General features: G+C 47.9%; 1 protein-coding gene across 1 annotated transcript in view; it reads left to right on the top strand.

Moving 5' to 3' along the window:
• SMURF1 (SMAD specific E3 ubiquitin protein ligase 1) overlaps positions 1–18595 on the top strand; it is a 112456-nt gene extending 93861 nt beyond the window's left edge. Inside the window, exons 14-20 of the mRNA XM_044747758.2 lie at positions 6703–6817; positions 8037–8215; positions 9382–9519; positions 10498–10618; positions 11651–11852; positions 13504–13588; positions 15230–18595. Of these exons, the coding sequence (XP_044603693.2) occupies positions 6703–6817; positions 8037–8215; positions 9382–9519; positions 10498–10618; positions 11651–11852; positions 13504–13588; positions 15230–15329 (940 nt within the window). The 3' untranslated portion in view covers positions 15330–18595. The remainder of the gene's footprint in view (positions 1–6702; positions 6818–8036; positions 8216–9381; positions 9520–10497; positions 10619–11650; positions 11853–13503; positions 13589–15229) is intronic.
• Positions 18596–22711: the final 4116 nt, after the last annotated feature.

Raw genomic sequence — 22711 nt, 5'->3', positions numbered from 1 at the left:
TTTGTCCTTCTCGGGCTTGTGCTGGAGCAGTCAGGACCTCAGCGAGCTTTCTTAGAATAAGGCTCCTCAGAGCGCGTGGCCCTGGCATCTTGCCATCACCTTTCGTGTACGTGTCCCTGCTCTTCGCCACTCATTCGCTTCTTGTAAAGCGAGAATTCAGCTTTTAAACTCACCCCTTCTTCACCTGACGTGTCTGAACCTGAAACGTGAATGACCTGCTCCTGGAATTGCTCTGGGGGACAGCCTGCTTTTGTCATCAGAGGACTTTCAGGGGCGGCAGGAAGGCATGTAAATTGCATCTCTGTCGAAGGAATTGTGTAAAATGAAATTGTGGTCAAAATAATTCATGCAAATGATTTTAGAAATAGAATATGATAATGAAAAGCTACCATTTCTCGTTCTACCTCGTTTTACCTTCAAGACAACTGCTTTTTTGCTCTTTTAACCGTTTCTTTAATAGGTATCTGTGTATCACTATATGATTGAATTCAGTTATTATCTCTTAATTTCATGATTTGTGATCATAGATACAGATAGACTGGATAATGGTTTTGAGAATCGAATTTAATACTTTGACGTCCCAGTTTAGTCATATCAGTATTTTTAGATCGTTTATCATTGTCTTTGTAACTCTACATAATGTGTTTTTACCATTATTTTTTGATTCGTCAACTAGCGACATTCTCTCTTGACCTCTTTTTTCCATAAGAAAAGAATATTAACACTCCTAACTCTCCCTTCAGCATTCCTTCTGCCTCTTACCTTCTGTCATCTATGATATGACTTTTGTATTGTCGAGACTAAGATTTATATTCTGTTCTGTAACCAAAATTGAGTGTCCTGTGCTTGTCTCTTATTATTTGTAAGAGCTGAAAATCAACACTGTTTACATTATTATGACAATGTAAATATTGTTCGCTGAGGGGTTAAGTGGTATTCTGTAATTTATTTTATCTTTTTGATAAAATTTTAATTTTTCCAGGAATTCCTTCTTTTTCTTTTTAAAGCCATACTCTGTCTTTATTACGCAATCAGACTTCATCTTTTGCCATCCCCCACCCACCCTTTTCCCTCCGTGTTCTCCCTTGTGGCGACTCTGTCCATCTGACTGATGATTCTCTAGGTTTCTGGACAGTTGTCATCATGGGACTTCACTGCTTTCCTGGGTTAGAGCCATTTTCTTGTGGATCCCATAGCTTCCTCTTTCTTGGCTTACTCCCTTGTGTTCCTGGACTATATCCTCAAGTAGCTTTCTTAGAAACGGTGTGTGGGAGGTGAATTTTCCAAGATCTTTTGTGTGAAAATATCTTTTAATTTTCACTTTGACTAATAGTTTGGCTTTTTATAGACCTCTAAGAAGAAAATAATTTTCATTCAGACAGAACTTTGAAGGCATTGCTGTACTGTCTTCTAGCACCCGGTGCCACTGAGCGGTGGTCCGATGACAGTCGGATTTTAGTCACTTCTTCGCCAGAAGTTATTTGACGCCATCCACAACCACCCATCCATAGATTCCACCACCTATTTTGTTTTTCACCCCCATCCTATCCCCACTTCCTCCTTACCTGTAACCCGCCATCACAGTCCCCTTGCACCTCCGCTGGACTCCCTGCTCCTCTTTCCGTTTGCTGTCCTTGCCCAGCAGAAGCCCAGCCCTGAAGAGTCCCGTCCTCAGGCTGCTCCGGGCCTCACCTGGGCAGCTGACTGTGGCTGGAAGAAAACGCGCCTCCCCACCGCTGGCCTTTCTCTGCGTCAACAGCCACAAACCCAAACCGCGGGGGGTTGTGGCACCTGCTGTGGTTCTCCTGGGTTCTCTCGTCACCCCACCTGTCCTCCTTCTCGGCTCTCTGGCCTCACTGCCCCCATCCTCACTCTTAGCTGCTGGCTTTGCTTCCTCTCTAACGGAGGAAACAGAAACAATCTGAAGAGTCTTTTCTCGCCACCACCGAATATCCCACCTGCCAGTATCTGGACCCACATGCCACCTTCCCTGCGGGGTCCTGGATGGCCCACACGTGCTCCCGTGGAGGAGCAGCACCCCATTGCACAGTGCACCCTGGGCCCTGCTGCTTCTGCTGCTGTTTCACGTCTCTCTCATTTCAGTAAAATGTCCCTTTCTCTTGGGTCAACCTTGTCTGCGTACAAATGCGCTACAAGTCGCTTAAAGAAACAAACGTGCCCCCCCTAAGTCTGCCCTGGACACTATATCCTCTTCCTGTCTAAGATAAAAGGAAGCAAGAAAGGCAAATAATGCAAAGTAAAAAGAAAAACAATTATAAATTCCAGGAAAAACAAAAATTTGTTCAAGAATGCTTAACTCTCAGCGTTGCTCTGTTTCTTTGTTCTCTCTATAGCAAAACCCCCCAAAAGAGCGGTGTGCATCTCTGTTCTGCTTCCACATCCCTCGCTCTCTCTTGAACCCCTACCAAGCTGATCTTTCTGCCCTGTGAAGCCCTTTGTGTCCAGGTTTCTGATGACCTGCGTCTCCCTGGACCCAGTGATGCCGCCTCAGTCTTTCTCTCACCTGGTCTGTCAGCAGCACTTGATGCAATTGGCCGCTCCCTGCTTCTCGAACACTCTGTCCACTTGGTTTCTGGGACACTACACTCTCCTGATTTTCCTTCCAGCTCACTACGGTCCCCTTTGCTGGTGCTTCCCTCTCTCCTTACCTTGGGACATTGGTGGGCCTCCACGCTGGGTCCTGGAGCCTCCTAGGTGCATGGGTTCCGAGTCCCATGGCCGTCAAGACTCTGCATGCTGGCGACTCCTGAATGTGTGCCTCCTGCCCCTTTGCTCCCCGCAACTCCACACTTGCTACCCAGCTGCCTCTCATCTCTCCTTGGATATTTCTAAAGCCTCTTAAACGTAACAGTCCAAAATTTCTGACTTCCTCTCTCATACCAGCTCCTCCCTAGCCTTTCCCACCTCACTAAATCGCCCACTCAGCTTGTCTGGCTCAGATTGTGGAGTGGTCCTTACCTCCCAGAGCCAGTCCATCGTGGTCCTCACAGCTCTACGTTCAGAAGAGAGTCCCGCCCCAGCCACCTCCCATCCCCTCCACCTCCCATCCCCTCCGACCCCAGCGGCTCAGGCCCCCAGCCCCTCCCCTCTCGCTCCTGGCTGCTGCAGTAGTCCCTTCACTTCCCTTCCTGCTTTCTCACTTTCCTGACACGCCGTTTCCCAGCAGCAGCCCCTGTGATCTCTCTGAAAACTCAGCTCTGTCGCCCCCCTGTTCCTGAGCCCCCATCCCCATCCACCTGGCGGCCCCTCCAGGTTCCTACCCCGAGCCCTGCCCAGCCCGCAGCTGCTTTGCCAGCCGCCTTGGATGTTCCCTTTGCTAGAACTCCTTCCAAGGTCCTCATGTAGCTTGTTCCATCCGTTCGCTCAGGTCTCTACTCATGGGTGCCCCCAGGACGCCTGTCCTGGCCGGCTCTGAAGGAGCCTTCTCAGCTGGCCTCTTGGGCTGTGTGAGCTGCTCCCTCGTGTCTGCGTCTCTGGACACGAACTGTGGCCGGCAGGAGCTCTGTCTTGTGCACGGCTGAGTCCTTGTTCCTAGAGTACCTGACGCATGGCGAGCGCTCATCTTGATAAATATCTGCTGAGTGAGCGAATTTTCCTCTGGGAATTTCCTCTCTTTAGTCTTTCTGAAACGCCTGTTACTCGGATGTTGGATTCCCTGGATTGATCCTTATGTCTCTCATCTCTTCTCTTTTATTTCCCATCTTCGCTTTTTTTCCCTTTACTTCTGGGGGATTTCCTCAGCTTGTCTTCCAGGCTTCAACAGTTTGTATCTTGTCTCTTAAATCACCATAACATACTCGTTCATTGAATTCTATTATAATAAAATGTAAAATGAAAGAATGAAAATAAATAATATATCTATCACACACGGCATCTTCTTAAAGGGGAACACCCCTATAATTTGTATGCCCTTGTGAGAATTATGTTCGTTCATTAACCATTAAATATTGAGACTCTGCCATCTACTAGGTTCGGGGGATGCAGTCATGAGCAAAGTAAATTGTTCTCTGCCACCTTCACCCCTGCAAACTCCCCACGCAAAGGAGTTCTCAGTCCGGTGAGGAACAGACATTAATCAAAGAATTACACAAGTGACTGTCAGGCCACAGCTCGGGTTGCGCTCCAGAGGAGAGCCCGTGTGTCGTAGTGGCCCTGTCTCGGGGCCTCAGACCTTCACAGTTAGAAAACACAAGCAAATTCTCCGCCCTACAGCGGCTATCCCAAGGAAAATTCTGTTCCGATGAGCTTTATGTGGTCTCATTCCTTTTCCGGGTAGAGTTGGAATTTTTTTTCAGCAGTCAAAAGAAAAGAATTAGAAAGAAAGAAGTCACAGTGTGCCCTTTGGCCCTAGAAGAGACTCCTTCCTCTGACTTCTCCCCATCACTCTCTCCTCCTCTGTCTCGCCTCCTGGCCCTCGGCTGCTCCTGAGCCTCTCTGGGATGAAGCCCGCGGAAAGGCCTGCATTTTCCTCAGTGAGCTCACGTTGGACTGCCTTTCCACAGGAAATCGTTTTCCTTTCAAGATTGTCCCAAGTTTCTTCCTGGATCTTCTCGATCTCGATTCTAGAAACCTCTAGAAATTCTTTCTTTTGGCTAGTGTAACTTCTCTTTGCCCTTGATGACACTAATTCCATTTCCTGGCCAGAGGTTTAGGCTTCTGTCCGTCTTCTCAGGTGAGAATCTTCCTACTTAGTCATATTTGACCTAACAATTCAAATCGAGTGACGTCAGTTTTCTCTTCTATGCTATTTCCTTTGTAGTCTCAAGATATCTCAAGAGCTCAGTATCGCAAACTGTTTCAATTTACCATTATTCCTTTGCACAACTGGTATTATATATCCTAGGCATGCAGATGAATAGCTTGGTTTGGTAAGAGTTCTGTTCCTCCTGCATTTTCCAAGTTATCAAGGCTTCCACATGGAGACAGTCTCTGTGTAGCTCCCTTGATTGACATGATGCTGGAGTGGAAAGAGCTGGGAATCCTGGTCTTGCTGCCTCAGGTTTGAATCTCACATTGTTATTTCACCCTTGGATTATTCCTCCTGTGTAAACGGGATCACACTTATCTCGGAGAGCTGGGGAGAGATTTTAGTTACGCACGTGTATATGAGTGTGTTGTTATCTGGTCAATGAGAGTCAGTCTGCCTTCTCTTTCCCAGTGTTTGGCCCTGAACCATTTCCGCTCTCTCTGTGTGTAGTTAGTTCTCTCTTCCCTTCTCACTTCCGGGCCGTGCTGAGGTGCCCCTTTGCCCTGTCCATGCTCGGTCACAGTGCTCGCTTCTATTTCAGTCACTTCCCATCTAGACAGTTGCAGGTCTGTGGCTTTTGCGAAAATGATTCTTCTCAAATCCAAACTCCAAAACTTGGGGATGAATCAAGGTACTATATTGGAGTCGGGTAATTTTGCTTTTCGAGTAAAGAGACTTGATAAGATCCGGGGTCTCATCTCTCTGGCGGTTCCTTTCTGTTCTCTTTTGAGTTCGATACGTAACTGTGTTTGGGCCTAATCATTGTTTGTGTGTTCTCACAATTTTGGGGGATAAATTATTTGCGTTTGTGCTTATCTTTTTGTATTCTTTCTCAATTCTCTGTCTTTTCTACTTGAAAGAGTAAGAAATTCCAGAATAAAATTTGGGGGTGCTATATTAATGAGCTTTATTCACTTCAAAGGAATTTTGAGTAGAAAAAATAAAAGGCTATTTATATAACTGTCACAGGTATTTGCATAGGGTCCCCCATACCTGGGCTTACAACTGACTGTGGCATTTGAATCATACAGACTCTATTTAGAATGCTGTTTTTGATTTGGGGCTTTTTTAAATGAAATGATTCAAACATATTCATCATTATGCACCTCACCCAGATTTTAAAACTCTTACAGTTAATATTTTTAAGTTTTAAACAAGTTTTTTATATTATAAACGTGATAAATGTTTACGGTAAAAAAATAAGAATTCAACAGGACAGAAATGATGAAGGGCAGAAGTTGTTGTTGATCAAGCCCTGCCCTCCCTGGACTCTGAAATGGTTTCTCCTTATTTACAACATAGTACATGTTATGGTTGGAAATTTTAAAACTAGAAAGAAGCAAAAGAAAAAATGAAAATGCCCCAGAATGCTAATTCTCATTCACTGCTGTCAACATGTTGGTGTACCTCCTCCCCATCTTTTTCTGTGCTACACGTATATATTTTTTCTGTTTTGTGTATGTGTGTATGTACACACACACTTTCTGAATAAAAGTAGGGTCACACTGCTTTTGATCGCACTTTTGTCAGTTACTACATCATAAACATCATCACCTGAGATTTTGATCTTTGCGAAGTAGCCAAGAAAACCTTAGCTGGGGTGCGCGTAAACCGACGAGTAACCTGCCAAGAATACTGTACTTCTAAGATGACGCTAATTCTGGTCAGCCCCAGTTCTTTCTCAGCTTCAGAGCTATTGGCGTTTGGGCCGGAAAAGCCATTTCTGATACTCCCAGAAGCAAGCTTTTACTTCGTTAGATTATTTGCCCCCTTTGTACAAGTCACGTTCTCTCAGAGCCAGGAATCCTCACAGTTGCTCGCTTCACTCTGTATTGTTTTGGCCTCCGAGGGTATGATGAATCAATCCTTTTGTTAAGATCTAAAACTAGAAGTTTTAGCCCATATAAATGCTTTTTTGTTGTTCTTGGCCCTAGGGAGTGGCTTTATTTATTGTGCCATGAAATGTTGAATCCGTATTATGGACTCTTCCAATATTCTACGGACAATATTTACATGTTGCAAATCAACCCAGATTCTTCAATCAACCCTGTAAGTATTGATGCATAAAGAGGTAGGGAATTCAGTTGGAGACTTTTTTAAACGGATTTTCAGCTTCAGTCTCACTTCGTGGTCTATTCATTATAGACTTACTCAAAGACGATGGTAAAACTTTGAAAGGTAGAGTAAGAACTGGATTAACATGGATGATTTCAATTCTGTACTTTTAGTGATGGGGTATGTTGTTTTCAAGGAGAACAAGAGTGAAATTGAGCTGCTCATAGACTCAAAGCACTTTACTCCCCTTTGGGGACACTCTGGTGTGACGACCGTATTTGTTGACTGTCATTCTGAGAAGTGGGTTACAAAGTCCATCCTCCTTCCAACTGAAATATTTCTGTAACTGGCCTTCTTGGCCACCAGTGCTGACACTCTTAGCTGCTCGTTAGATGAGGACGTAAGCAGAGTGTTTGAGCGACAGGTAGCGGACGAGTGGAGGAGTCTCCCCATGGGGCTGTGTCGTAGGCCAGCCGTGCACCTGGTCCCTGAGGCGGAGTCGGGAGGAGCTGGACTCTGCAAGCATTCAAATGGGACAGAACCTTTTTCCAACCTGGAAACAAAGCTCTGACTCATTCTCTGATAGAATTGCAACCTGCCAGTAGAAGTGTGGGCTCCCTGGTTACAAACCACAGCAGCTCTGGGTTTAGAGTGGTTCTTTTACTCAGGTTGTTCATACTTATTTTCCTCTGTGTTCTTTTTCTCTCCTTCTTTGGATTTCTTCTCTTCTTTCTTGGAGTGAGGGCTGGTTGGAGAGGAGCAGGGGCGCTTGCCCTTTGTGTGTAGTGCGCTGCGAAGGCGGAGCGGGTGGCTCCCTGGCCCGTCTACCTGAGTGGAGCCTGAAGCCCTGCGCTCAGAAGGGCCCACGCTTGCTTACCTTCTCTGCTGTCACCATGAGAAAATTAACTTTTGAATAAGGGGCGCTGCGTTTTCATGTTGCGCTGGGTCCCGCAAATTATCTAGCAGTTCTGAGAAGTGTTCGGACTGAGAGCATGTAAAGTGTCGTTCAGATGATCTGTCCCAAAGACGTGCTCTCAGCTTCGACCACCCTAGCAGCCTTCTCTTGCTGGGTCATGAGCACACCCTGTGAGTGACTGATTCAGGGTTTGGTTGCCCATCAGACTGTTCCCCAAGAAGCTTGGAGAAAGCACAGGATAGCCGTCTTGGCTGGTCATGTTTCTAATGAATTCCTGTTCTCTGGTGCCCCCTACAGGACCACTTGTCTTATTTCCATTTTGTGGGTCGGATCATGGGTCTCGCTGTGTTCCACGGACACTACATAAACGGGGGCTTCACCGTCCCCTTCTATAAGCAGCTCCTAGGGAAGCCCATCCAGCTCTCCGACTTGGAATCGGTGGACCCAGAGCTCCATAAGAGCTTAGTGTGGATTCTGTAAGTATTGACTCACCTCAGTTCATTGGAAATTCATGCATTGTCACTCGTCTTAGTGTACGCCGGATGCATTTGTTTTGTGTGTGTGCACACACGTGTATATTTAGGGGATGGGTGTGAAATTAGGGAAGAGAAATAAACTATTGTTTTACAACCAGAAACATAGAAGTAGATTTCACAAAAATACTTAATTGGCTTGTTTTCCTCATCGTGTTCGGCCGCTTTCTCTTCATGGACTAGTCGTTTTGCTCCTTCCCTAAATTATTACGGGGTGATGGTGGATGTTAATCCCCAGGCCTGGCGGTGGGTGGTTGGTTTCTGACACTCGAGGGTGTCTCCAGCCAGTCTCTAGAGGGGCCCAGAAAGTACCAAAACAAAGTTAGTATCCAGTCACCTTTGTTTTAGGATTATCCTAAAACTCTCTTAAAAGCAACAGGCACAGTAACATGGCAACCGCAGGTGTCACGGGTCCTTGGGAATGAGCCGATTCCATGGGAGCGACAGGCAGATCCAGGAGCTGGTGGAGGGAGGACAAGCTGATGAACTGAACACGAGCCAGGCCTCCGATTGTATGCCATGTCTGGTCGGCCTCATAGCCCACGTCCCAACTTGAAATGGTGGTCGGTGGGGCTTAGGGCCTTCAACCTGTAGACAATCTTCCATTCCATCTGTGTTTCAAGAAATGTGGCCGATTAAGGAGCCAGTCGTAACTTTCAAGTGCTGCTCTGTTTGAATGGATACACTTTGAAGGGCTGCCGTAAAGGGGGAACAATATTTCCATCGTGCGGCTGTCTGCACGCCGATTCCCTTAGACTCACTTCCTCTCGATGGTTCCCCCCTTTCTGCTCCGAGACTCGGTTTACCAAGCAATCACGTTGCTGTGTCTCATCAAATCACAGAATGGTGCAGCTACCGTCACCCTCCTTCTGTGAGTGAGAAAGCCGAGAGTCGAGGACACATCTGGAGCTGTGCTCTCCCAGCTCTTTCCAGAACCAGCCCCCTCCAGCCCCCACATGAGCTCTGGGTCCTCCTCTTGCAGCCCTGGGTCTGGCAGTCACTGAATCCTGTCTCTGTCTCTACTGGATTGTTCCATTTAATGTTTCGTTCACTGCCCTCGTGGTGGGAAAGGTCTGACATCCATCTGTCTTCTGTCCTGACTTCCGCAGAGAGAACGACATCACCCCTGTGCTGGACCACACTTTCTGTGTGGAACACAATGCTTTCGGGAGGATTCTTCAGCATGAACTGAAACCCAACGGCAGAAATGTTCCCGTCACAGAGGAGAACAAGAAGGAATATGTACGGTAAGGTTCCGGGAGACTTGCTGGTCGCCAGTGGGGACACGAGGTGCTTGGCCCCGTCCTGGGCAAGGCGAGGTCCCTGTTTAGATTGCGGAGGCTCCTCTGCTGTGAGAGGCTTGCCTGTCCCTGCCAGCACTGTGACACAATCACATCAACGGAAGAGACCCCCAGAAACCATCGGGCTCAACGGTGGGAGCTCTGCGTGGAGGACCCTGATATGACAGGGGCTGACCTGTTGAGGGGGGTGGGAAAGGACTTTAAGTGACTGCCCACGTCTGGCTGTGAAGGTGGCAAGCACAGGAGAGAGGAGGAGGCCTGGAACCTTCCTTGAGATCAGTCTCAAGGAAGTCTATTCCAGTATAATCTGTTTTTCCACCTCATTAGGGCAACAAATGACTAGTCACTTAACATTGGAAATTTAGAAACACGTGGGCATGCCTGCGCTTAGGCTGTCACACTGCTGTGTAGTTCTCACATTGTCCTGCATTTTATTTTCAAATATACCTTTTTCTTCTTCTTCTCCTCCCCAAAGCCCCCCAGCACATAGTTGTATATTCTAGTTGTGGGTCCTTCTGGCTGTGCTGTGTGGGACGCCGCCTCAGCGTGGCCTGATGAGCGGAGCTAGGTCCACGCTCAAGATCTAAACCTGCGAAACCCTGGGCCGCTGAAGCGGAGCGCGCGAACTTAACCACTCGGCCACAGACTGGCCCCTCAAATATACTTTTAAATTGTGTCGGTTGTTGGGACAGGTCAGGTTAAATCCTACGGCTAATTTTAGCAAAGAATCATGTCTAAGGGGATGTGCTGGTTTATTTTTGACTTGCTACTTAGGCTACGTGCTACCAACTGGTGGGGTTTTCCTCCAGGGAGGCCAGGCGGGGAGGGTGCTAGGCTCAGCAGATGCCAGAAGCTACTGATGGAGCAAAGCTTTGTTTCACGCGCCTTTTGGTGTCGCTTCCAACTTGTGAATTTGTCTTTCAGGTTGTATGTAAACTGGAGGTTTATGAGAGGAATTGAAGCCCAGTTCTTAGCTCTTCAGAAAGGGTTTAATGAGCTCATTCCCCAACACTTACTGAAGCCTTTTGACCAGAAGGAACTGGAGGTACGTGCCCCCCAGGCCAAGCCACGTCAGCATCCACGGGCTCCAATGTGATGGGTGTTTTCTCGATTCACAACCCGGCTGCAGAGTGAGGCGAGCCTAGGAGTTTGTTGGGCCCCTCGAGGAGCAGAGTCCGGGCTAGAGGGAGAAGGCAGTGAGGATGTTTGAGCCTGATGCCGGGTGTCCACTTGGCAGCAGCGAATGTGGATTGTTCTCAAGACATTGTTCAAGGTGTTTGTGGCTTACCCTGTTTTCCAGGATCTCCAGCAGTGGAGAGTTCTAGCCCCTCCTGTGTCTTCACCTCAGATCAAGGAAATTCTCTCATTTATGACCAGATTTTCCCACAGTGTCAGCTTTTTGTTTTCATTCTGGCTAATATTAGGCTCAGAACAAAGTGTCACTGTCTTCTCTAATCAGACTTCATGTACTTGAACACAGTGATTCATTCATCTCTTATCCGTCTCTATTTGGTGCCAAATAGCTCAGGCCATTAAAACTGTTCCCAGCCTCTGCCACCAGTGAGCCGCCAAGAGCTTGTGAGCCGAGCAGAGCGTCCCTCTTGGAGCAGAGGCTCCGGAGGGAACTTTGTAAGCAAGCTGCAGAGACACGTACGTGACTCTTGCTGCATTCCCTTCTCGTCAGACTTTAAACCGCACGTGTCTTTGTCCCCAAGAGATCACGGGGCTGCGGCCCCATTTTCCAGTCAGCTCCGAGCACTGAATGTTGGTTCTTTCCTCCCCAGTGCAGTGCGAACACACAGACCCACACTTGGGTGTCAGACTTGGGTGTCACATCGCTGTGCACCGTGGGCCCAGGGGTGGGACCAGCCCGAGGGGCAGACAGACAGAGCGTGTGTCTCAGGAGTCCTGTGTCCTCCTCTTCTCGTCTAAATACGTGTCTAGTTTATTCAGACAGAGCTGCGGCTTTGCTTTGGGAACTGAGTTAACTCCCTTCACACACTGGGAACCTGGGAGGCTTGTCGTGACATTGGTGTAGACACCGGTAGAAATAACATGCCTTGCACCACCTCCCCAGCTGATCATCGGCGGCCTGGATAAAATCGATTTGAACGACTGGAAGTCCAACACTCGGCTCAAGCACTGTGTGGCCGACAGCAACATCGTGCGCTGGTTCTGGCAGGCGGTGGAGACCTTCGATGAGGAGAGGAGGGCCCGGCTCCTGCAGTTCGTCACCGGGTCCACTCGAGTCCCTCTCCAAGGCTTCAAGGCTTTGCAAGGTGACTGACGTGGAGGCGGGGCTGGTGGCACTGCACGCCGCAGGGGGCCTGGTCTCTACCATGCCGGGGCTGGAAGAGCTGGAATGTGCTGGGGGGTTCTTCTGAGACGTCGGCTAGAAAACGATGTGGGGGATGTGCTGTCCTAACAATTGCTGAGCCCTGCGGAGGCGCCCCCTGGCGGACGGGCTGCGCTCACTCCTGGTGGCCATGGGGACCCTCTTCCCTCCATGAAAGATGATGCTGCCCTCTCTGCCGGCTCCCGGTGCTCAAGGCTCTGCTGTCCTTTACCCAAGTTAAAAGAAAATCTCTCTAAATACGTGGGCGAGAATATCAGCCAAAGCCAACTTCCCCTCCGCCCCACCTTTCCCAGGGACTCCGCGGGCCACGGGCATCCACCGGTGGGACGTCCTCGGGTCGGCCCAAGTCCTTGCAGCAGCAGTGGCGGCTGCTGGCTGGCCTGGTGGCCAGTCGGGGCTGAGTTTGGAAAGACTTGAGCCAGGAAGGGCCCACTGAGCCCGATGCCTCCGCCTCCCCTACAGAGTTGGTTGACAGGGAGGGGAGAAACAGCAACAAGGCTTTGGGAACAAAAACCAGAGTTTTTAAAGTGTCCCATGGATTCACTTCTGAATCTTCTGATAGCAGCTCTTTAACTGCAGACCTGGGACCCGGGAGAGAGGGGCCTGGCCTAAGTATCAGGAGACTGAGTCTGCCGCTACCATGTGGGTCATTAGCTCCAGGGGTCTTCTCTGGCCCTCAGTCTCCTCATCTATACAAGTGGACTGCCTGATAACTGCTCCATGGTCCAGTTAGGTACCCATCCTTTCTCTCATCCCTTCCAGCCCTGACTGGTCCCTGGCTCACTCAAGTCTGGAGCTGGGGGGTGGAGAGGGGGAGGTAGAAATCTGTAGACGCCGAAGTTTCTGTACCTCATGAGGGGATCGGAGGGGCTCCTGGTCAGCCATGGCCAATTAGGGAGGTCCTCGCCGGCTTCCCCCTGGCCCTGTGATTTGTAAAATTGCAGATTTGTGTCTCTTGATCACCCTGAGAACTGGAAGGAGGAAGGTAAAGAATATTAATATGTTAAAATTTAGTAAATTGAACTTTGCATATCAATGGTGATAGCAGATGTATTTCATGTCTAGAAAGTTCCCTGTAGACTTTTCCTCATTTTGAGGGCCTCTTTCAGTGAGAGAAGTGACTTCCGTTCCCTTGGGCTCTGGTCCTAGGCGGTCATCTTTCCCATCATGCCTCTGTCCCGCCTTTTCTCATAACACTGCTGGCCTCTGCCAACGGTGGGCCCGCTTGCTAAACATTTCTGCTCAAAAAACCATCCCTGGTGATGTCAGGATTGGCCCCTCACAGCCCCCTCCCCCCCCCCCCCCCCCCCCCCCCCCAGGGCTGAGTGGGCTCACGGTCAGGGCGGCAGGCAAGTTCCCCGCCCTTTGCTCCGCCCTTGTGATGTTCGGCACTGTCTGGCCTCAGTCACTTGGTGGCCGCCGTAGGCCTGTCCTGAGCTGGGCAGGGCTCATGCTGCCCCAGGAACTCGCGACCCTCTGGCAGGATGGCCTGAGGCCTCGGGGCCAAGGGGGTGGCGGTCAGTGGGCCCGGCCTCTGCGTCTGAAGTGCATTAACTAGAATGTTGTCCTGTAAGGTTCTACAGGCGCGGCAGGGCCCCGGCTCTTCACCATCCACCTCATCGACGCCAACACCGACAACCTCCCGAAGGCCCACACCTGGTAAGGACGCCGGCTCCGGGCCTGTCCCCGTGCGCGGTCAGCACGGGACTTCCTGAGCTCCTTTCCCATCTGGCGCCCTCTGCCTTTCATTTATGCAGAGTCACGGGTAGACCCACAGTGGCAGCAGTGTCAAGGGGACAAGTGCTGGGAGTGTGTCACACATGAGGGTTGTCAGAAGGCCCGCTGGTGAAACCAGTTTTGTCCTTTTGTCGTTCATGTTGGCTCCTACTCCAGTGGGCTCCAGTGTTCACTTCACTGGGTCTTGCCACGTGTGTTTGTGTGTGTGTGTGTGCGTGTGTGTACGACAGTAGGGAAAATCGTAGTTTTTAACTTAGGGTTATTAGTCTTCCTGGGGCCCCATTTTCCTTCTGGAAACTTTGCTTGTGACAGACGTACCTTGTGTATTGAAAAATGTTTCCTCCCTAAATTTTAACTTGATATTAGCTGTAGTGGACTACTTCCTTTGTGGTTTAAAAGTCAAATCACTTACATACCCTTTGTCTCGGCGCCACTTATTGAAAGGAACAGCCACGTCTAGTCCAGGAGACCCAGTTCCCAATGTCGAGATGCATCGTGATGTAATGGAAGGTTCCCGAGTGGAACCCGAGGATGTGGGTTCAAACGTGGGCTGTGACACCTTCTCCTCTGTGACCTTGGGCAACTTACTTGATATGCTAACTAGGTTTTCCACACCTGTGAAGTCAGCTACTAAAGCTGTTGCTGAGACTGTGGCCAGGGGGCCGAGCCCCGCCCCCAGCATGGCCGCTATGGGAACAGCACCGTGTTGACGCTTGGCGGCTCTGTCCTCCTGAGGCTGCGTCTTTTCATAGTTCAGTGCTTGGAGTGAAACGGAGATGAGAAATATCCTCTGAGGCCAAAGCTCCCCCAAAAAGACAGCGTGCCATTTACTTCAACTCTTTCTTGGCAAAAACCATCCTTAATTGCTTGCCCCCTATAATTCAACAGGTCACTCTGGGTCACAGTTTTGTTATTTTTATTTTTGAGAGAATAGCTTCTTAAAAGTTTTCTTTTTCTTTGTGCAAACGTTGGAAATGAATTTCCCCATGGAAATATTGAGTCAGAAATTTAATATTTATTTCATCTATCAGGGGTTTGACATTTTATTAGTTTTGAAATGGAATTTTCCAGACTGCCCCATTTTGGTCTCAGATCCGGTCACAGAGGCTGAGATAGCATGCCGTAAATTGTGAGTGGTGATTTGACTGCCGGCCAGGCTGGATTATGGTGGTCTGCAAAGAGGGCGTTCCTGGTACAGAGAAATAATTTCTCCCAAAGACAAAAAACACAAGTTGAGAGGTTTGTCCTAATATAACCAGTAAATGGTAATTTGGTTTTATTTTGGTTTTAAAGATCTTAAGATTTATTTTGTTGTGTGTTGACTGAAAAATCTTTGCATTAGAAGCAGCAAAGCCCCAGGGGGACGAGGAAAACGCCCCTCCATCTTCCTTTGCCCCCCAGAATGAGGCGACGAGGCGCTTCCCCCTCTCTTGGCCCCATCCCCCCTACACGCACATGCACACACACACTGGCCTGTTGCTGCTCCTGCCTGTCCCTTCCTCGAAGCCTGTCCTAGGGCCAGGCGGCCCCAGCAGTGACTGTCGCTCTCTTGTCCTGCTCCAGCTTTAACCGGATCGACATTCCGCCTTATGAGTCGTATGAGAAGCTCTATGAGAAGCTGCTGACGGCGGTGGAGGAGACCTGTGGCTTTGCCGTGGAGTGAGCGGCAACCAGAGGCCACGGATTCTAGCTCACGACACCAGACCCAAAGCACAGAGCTTTCTGTGCGCCTCCCGCGAGCTGGCTGAGGCGCCGAGTTCTAGATGACCTGAGGGAAGGGTTGTCTCCCTTCCTTTTCATTGGGGGAGCGAGGGGGGCGGGGGGACTTTGGTCGGTGGCTCCCACCCACATTTTCCTCCTTCACGACAGTACTCCCGCCCCCTTCCATCACCCATCCAATAAAATGCAGCCAGGTCTAGCACTGGCTTCGGTCACACAGGATATTCCGCTGCGGTTGTAACACAGGGCGGTGGCTCTGCCCTGTGTCTTCCTAGGAGCCTCAAGCCGCAGTCGTGGACCTGGGCCTGGCTGACTGAGGGTTCGTACAGGTAGCGATGCCAGCTATTCTGTCTCAAAGCCGTCCTGAGGCCCCCTTCAAGTCCAGTGGCTCAAATTCCAAATCGCACCTCCTCGCAGCCTGCTCTGGGGAGCAGATTAATTTCTAAGGGAAAAATAACTGTATGATACATGCTTATTAGAGTTCTGCCACGGCAGGAAGCTCGAGTCACAAACGTACTTCCCTTTTGGAGAGGTAAAGGAATGGGGCAGCTGGTGCTGGAGGCCCGGGGTCTTTCTTTTCAGGGCATCCTGGCTGAAAAGTTCATTTTGCATAGAGAAAAATGATTTTTCCTTTTAAGAGTCCCTTTTGCCACATTATCTGTCCAGTTCAAAATATTTTTTTCAGTGACAACACCACATATCGGAACTGATAGAAGAACAGACGAAAACCAGCCGCAGATTCGCGCGGCCAGTCGCAGGCGGTGGCTCCACGTGTGCGTAGAAGAGCGTCACCTGGGTCCCTTGGTCACTAACAGCGATGATGCGGAAATTGCTAAGAGCTGACTAACAAGACAAAATTCTCTTATTGCAGCTGCTGGCTTTGTGCAAACTAGGTTCAAAGGGAGAGGGGGACGGGTCACCTCGATGACCTGAATCTACCACAGGTGGTTGCTTGACACGCAGTAGCACGTGGGTGTCAACCTGACAGCAGGGCGGTTCCACCCTGACCCATTCGGCCCATTTCCCCCCGTCAGATGGCGACACTAACAGTCGCTCCATAGTGCACTTGCCCAGGTGTCTTCAGATGACGAGCAAGGCCAAAGCGAGCCTCCACCCTGAGTTTCTACCACCATTTTCCAATTTGCACAGAAGTTCAAACAGTATTTCAACCAAGTGGCTTGATTTCGGGTAGCTAAGCTTCAGTGAAAAATGGCAGCAGAAGCAACTTTTCCCGTCTGGTTTTTAGTTGTTGTTTTTGTTTCGGGGGCAACGCAGGGCAATTCCTTAACATGACATTTCCCTGTTGAAATTTCGTTGTGGAAGTTTCCGCGTTCAGCGTTGGGATCCAGCTGTGGGTCTGAGGTGGGTCCGGGTGGAGCTTTCGGCCGACCGTTTGACCTGTTCTTTTTGTCACCAGTACCTCCAGACTGGGGGGGTCGGAGGCATCCTTCCCCTTGTGCATCTTGCTGGGGTTCTTTGGCTTGGCCCGGAAGTAGTCTGCGGTTTGGCATGGGGAGCAGCTCGGACCTCCTAGGACATGTGTACTCCCCATGAACGAGAGCTTTGCCCGGTTTGGTGGCCGAGGACTGCCGGCTGTGGGCTCTCAGGGCTGTGAGAGAGCCACGCTTCTGGGCACTCACTGAGGTTCCAGGATGGAAGGACGTCAAGTGCAATTGGCTGCAGAGGAAAATTGAGTCCATTCAAAAAGTCCAGGCCAAACTGTGGGCTTAGTCTTTCAAAAGTTCTGCCTTGCCCCGGTTGGGCTTCTCCTGTGTCTCGTTTACCATGATACCTTCTGAGGGCGTTCTAGAAGCTGGCTCCCCGGTGACTCCATCCGGGCCTCCCTCATAATCTTCCTCTGGAAGAGTGAGGAAACAAAAAATGAAAGACACCCCCTAGAGAGCTCTGCTTCCTACCATGGACGTAAACCGTGGGAGGAGGAGACGACACCCATCAGAGAATTCAGGGGACCTCACGCTCGAAGTAGGAAGACCCACCCGATTTTCCTGTGGTGTTGGCCAAAATCTGCAGTAGTTCGGAAGGAGGCGATGGTCTAGCAGGAACGTTGCACTTGACTCCTCTAAAGCCGCCTTCCTGCACTGAGGAGGAGGGAGCGAGCCCTAGACTGCCCCTGCCAGCCCCATGCTGCTCTCGGGTCAGGTGTCCCCTCAGCAAGATCCAGAGGGTCGTGTCCTGGCTGCTCCTTGCGTGCTCAGGACATGAGTCACCCGTCCCTGAGGCCCGGGGCCCTGCGTCTCCACTTACACTTGCACGCGCCTCAGCTGTGTGAGTGTATCAAAGCCTGGAAGGGCAGAACTTTCCAGAGCCCCGGTTTACTCTTGCCAACAGGCCTATCAGTGGCACTGCGCTTCTAGAACCTTAAATAGGGACAGTGGACGGGGCCTTGGAACCACCCCAAAGAACAGGATGGCAAGCAGTCGGTGGAGGCTCCCGATGATTCTTCTTGGGTCTGCGAGACCCGTCCACGCGTGCTCTCAGTTGTCACCCTTCTTGGTAGTCCCAGACCACCCACGGTCCCCCTTGCCTCTCCGCCCAGACGCTTCAGGGGCCCGATGTCAGGCTTGCCCTCCCCAGCGGTCATCGGCCGACCCTCAGGGACGTAGCGAATCACCGCTCTGCCAGGGCTTCAGGTCGGGGGACAGAGGGGCTGCCTGGTGACAGCAAGTGCAGCTCCCTTGACTAATGAAGGGGGAATCTGCCCGCCCGCTGGGATTGTGGCCCCTTGGCTGGCGCAGCCGGAGGGTCCCAAGTTCAGGGTAGGTGGTCCTCCCGTCTGAGCTGGCAGGAGTGGCCTTCTGCGGAGGAAATGCCCCGCCCCGCTCCCCGCAGCCAGGTGGGTGCCGCACGGCAGCCTTCCCGAAACGCAGTATGAATTTTTAAAATTTGTTTATTTTTGTTTCTCAACCACTTTATAATGTATTTTTTAATTTATTTTGTAATGTCTTGTTTTCAAGTATTGCTGCTATCCCTGTTAGCCTTCCCACTGTTTTTATTGCTGATTTATTTTGTGAAAGTTGTACACTAATGTTCTGTTTTGTCAAAATCAAAAGTATTTAAAGAAATACTAGTTCTATTTAATGTGGTTATGGAACCAGCTGGAAACACAAAACAAACAGTGATTGCACAGCAGGCTGGACCCGGGAGGTCAGGTTCATTTTGTTACATATGCAATAAACTCACGACTTTACATTTTTGGTATCTGTGATTTTGGTGTGGAAATGAGATTGCAGTTTTTTTTACAGCCCCACTAGAAAGGAAGTCAGTGGTCAGAAGTGCTGGCAAGGGCCTTCCGAGGGAAACAGACAAACTTAAGAATAGATTTGCGGAAGGAGCGAGTGGAAACATGGTCGTCAGTCTGAAGTGCCCTAGCCAGCAAAAACTGGGGGATCGAGAAAGTTTCGAGTCTGCTGACTTCTTCACACATTCGTCAAATTTGTTGGTTTGGGTCTTTATTTTTCTTTTTTATATATTTTATCATGGTAAAATACACATATTAATCAGTTTAACGGTTGGTAAGTGTACAGTTCAGTGGCACTGAAGACACTCACACTGTTGTGCTACCATCACCACTATATGTACGCAGCCCTTTTCATCTTCCCAAACTCAAGTCCCGCCTAGTCACCAATAATCCCCATAGCTCCTTCCCTCCCACCCCGGTCACCTCTGTTCCACTTTCTGTCTCTATGAATTTGTCCACTCCAGGTGCTTCACCGAAGAGGGATCACAAAACATTTGGCCGTCTGTGTCTGACTTATTTCAATTAGCGTAACATTTTCAAGGGCCATCCATGCTGGAGCGTATATCACATTTCATTCCTTTACATGACTGTATAGTACTCCATTGTAGGAACACACTATATTTTGTTTTCCCATTCATTTGATGGACACTTGATGTGACAGTTAACTTTGTGTGTCAACTAGGCCATAGTACCCAGAAAAGACATCAAGGACCAGTATCCGCGTCGTCTTTCATTTCTTTGGGTAGTGTTCTGTAGTTTTCACTGTGTAAGTCTTTTGCCTCCTTGTTTGAGATTATTCCTGAGTATTATATTCTTTTTAATGCTATTTTAAATGAATTGTTTTCTTAGTTTTCTTTTCGGATCGTTCATTGTTAGTGTATAGAAACACAACTGATTTTGGTGTGTTGGTTTTGTATCCTCCAACTTTGCTGATTTCATTTATTCTAATAGTGTGTGTGTAATCTTTGGGGTTTTTACATATAAGGCCATGTTATCTGCAAACATAATTTTATTTCTTCCTTTCCAATTCTGATGCCTTTTCTTTCTTTTTCTTGCCTAATTGCTCTGGCCAGGACTTCTAGGACTATGTTGAATTTAAGTGGTGAGAGTGGGCACCTTTGTCTTGTTCCTGATCTTACAGGAAAAGCTCTCCATCCTTCACCATTGAGTATGATGGTGGCTTGTCATATACGTAGATGTGGGACCTATATACGGCTTCTATTATGTTGAGGTATATTCCTTCTATTCTTAGTTTATTGAGTGTTTTTTTTTTTTTTTTGTTAAAGATTTTATTATTTCCTTTTTCTCCCCAAAGCCCCCCAGTACATAGTTGTATATTCTTCGTTGTGGGTTCTTCTAGTTGTGGTATGTGGGACGCTGCCTCAGCATGGTCTGACGAGCAGTGCCATGTCCGCGCCCAGGATTCGAACCAACGAAACACTGGGCCGCCTGCAGCGGAGCGCGCGAACTTAACCACTCGGCCACAGGGCCAGCCCCTTTATTGAGTGTTTTTTATCAGGAAAATCAGGTGTTGAATTTTGTCAAATGATTTTGCTACATCAATTAAGATAATCATTTGATTTTTTTTCCTTTGTTAATGTGGTATATTACCTTGATTGATTTTTGTATGTTGGGTGATCCTTGCATTCCAGGAATAAATCCTACTTTGTCATGATGTGTAATCCTTTTATTATGCTATTGGATTCAGTGTGCTGATATTTTTGTTGGAGATTTTTGCATCAATATTCGTGAGGGATATTGACCTACCGTTTTCTGTAATGTCTTTGTCTGACTTTGGTATCAGGGTGACGCTGGCCTCACAGACTGAGTGAGGAAGCGTTCCCTCCTCTTCAAGATTGTGGAAGAGTTTGAGAAGGATTGCTGTTAATTCTTTAAATATTTGGTAGAATTCACTAGTGAAGCCATCGGATCCTGGGCTTGTGTTTGCTGGGAGGTTTTTGAGTCCTGATTCACTCTCCATACTAGTCGTAGGTTTATACAGATTTTCTATTTCTTCATGAGTCAGTCTTGCTGGGTCATGTCTTTCTAGAAATTTGTCCATTTCATCTAGGTTATCCATCTTGTTGGCATTCGGTTATTCATAGAACTCTCTTATAATCCTTTTTATTTCTGTAAAATTTGCTGAAATGTCCCCTTTCTTTTCTAATTTTAGTTGTCATTGTCATTGTCTTTTTTGTTTTTTCCTTAGTCACCTAGCTGAAGGTTTGTCACCATGTTGATTTTTTTGAAGAACCAACTCGTGGCTTCATTGATTTTTTTTCTATTCTCTATCTTTTTTTTTTTTATCTGCTATAATATTTATTCTTTTCTTCCTACTGCTAGCTTTGAGTTTAGTTTTTTCTGTTTTTCCCCTAGTTCCTTAAGGTGTAAAGTACATTGTTAATTAGAGACCTTTCCTCTTTTTCTTAATTTTTTTTGTGAGGAAGATTTGCTCTGAGCTAACATCTATGCCAATGATCCTCTATTTTGTATGTGGGTTCCTGCCACAGCATGGCTGACAAGTGGAGTAGGTCTGCTCCTGGGATCTGAACCCATGAACCCGGGCCGCTGAAGCAGAGCACGCAGAACTTTAACCACGCGGCCACGGAGCCGGCCCCATTTTCTTTTCTGATGTAAGCATTTACAGCTATAAACTTCCTTCTTAGCACTGCTTTCACAGTTTTGGTGTGCTGTATTTTCACTGTCATTTGTCTCTAGATATTTTCTGATTTCCCTTGTGGTATGTTGCTTAATTTCCACATAGTTATGAATTTCCCTTCTGTTATTGATTTCTAGCTGCATACCATGCTGGCAAGAGCAAATACTTTGTATGGTTTCAGTCTTTTTAAATTTTTTGAGACTTGTTTTATGGCCTCACATATGGTCTATTATGGAGAATGTTCCACGTGCACTTGAGGAGAATGTTCTGCTGTTGTTGGCAGGCAGGTTCTGTATATTCTGTTAGGTCCAGTTGGTCTGTAGTGTTTGCTCAAGTCCTGTTTCCTTACTGATCTTCTGGCTGGTTGTTCTAACCTATGGAGAGGCAGGTATTGACGTCTCCTACTGTTATTACAGAGCTGTCTGTTTTGCCCTTCAGTGTTTCAGTGTTTGCTGCAGTTTCTTTAGATTTATCTTTGTTGAAGTTCATTGAGTTTTTTAAATTTCTATGTCCATTTCTTTCCTCAAATTTGGGAAATTCTTGTCCTTTCTCTCCCCTTTCTCTCTCTCTCTCCTCCTGGGACTCCAATAATGCATATATTGTCTTCTTACTGGTGTCCTACAAGTCCCTCAGGCCCTCTTCACTTTTCTTCATTTTTTTTCTTTTTGTTTCCCTGATTCGATGATTTCAAGTGACCTGTCTTCATGTTTACGGCTTCTTTTGCCTGTTTGGGTATGCTGCTGAGCCCCTTTATTGAGTTTTTCAATTCAGTTACTGTATTTTTCAGCTCCAGAATTTCTATTTGGTTCTTATATTATATAATGAATATATATATGAATATAATGAATATATATCTCACTCTTTTTGATATTCTTTTGTTCATAGATCATTTTCTGGATTTCCTTTAGTTCTCTGTTCACGTTTTCCTTTAGCTCTTTGAGCATATTGAAGACAGTCACTTTAAAGTCTTTTCTAATAAGTCTGCTGCCTATATTTCTTCAGGGATGGTGTCTGAAGATATATTTGGTTCCTTTGAATGGCCCATGTTTTCTTTTTCTTTGTATGCCGTGAAATCCCTTGTTGAAAATTACTCCTTTGAAAAAACAGCTGTGTCTTTCCAGTCTTTGCAGAGTGGCAGGAAGACCACTAATTAGAACACATTCTAAGACTTGTGATTGACCCAGGGTGATGGCTTAGGACTCAAGTCCTTTCTGGGCATGTGTCCTGCCTGGGCCTATTTATGTACTTTTGCTTTTCCCCATATACATGACTGATTTAAAAAGTCTTAATTTCCCAAAGAGTCTCGCCCCAGCTTCTTCTTGGGGCCTTAGATGTTCTATTGTATTCTTCTGCCCATACTGTCTTGTCCCAGGCATCCACAGGTCTGCATTCCACCTGCAGCTGTTAC

This window comes from Equus asinus, chromosome 14 (assembly GCF_041296235.1).
Source record: "Equus asinus isolate D_3611 breed Donkey chromosome 14, EquAss-T2T_v2, whole genome shotgun sequence".
Taxonomy (NCBI): Eukaryota; Metazoa; Chordata; class Mammalia; order Perissodactyla; family Equidae; genus Equus; species Equus asinus.
Note: the sequence above shows the minus strand (reverse complement) of the source record. Positions and strands in the feature narration are given on the sequence as shown.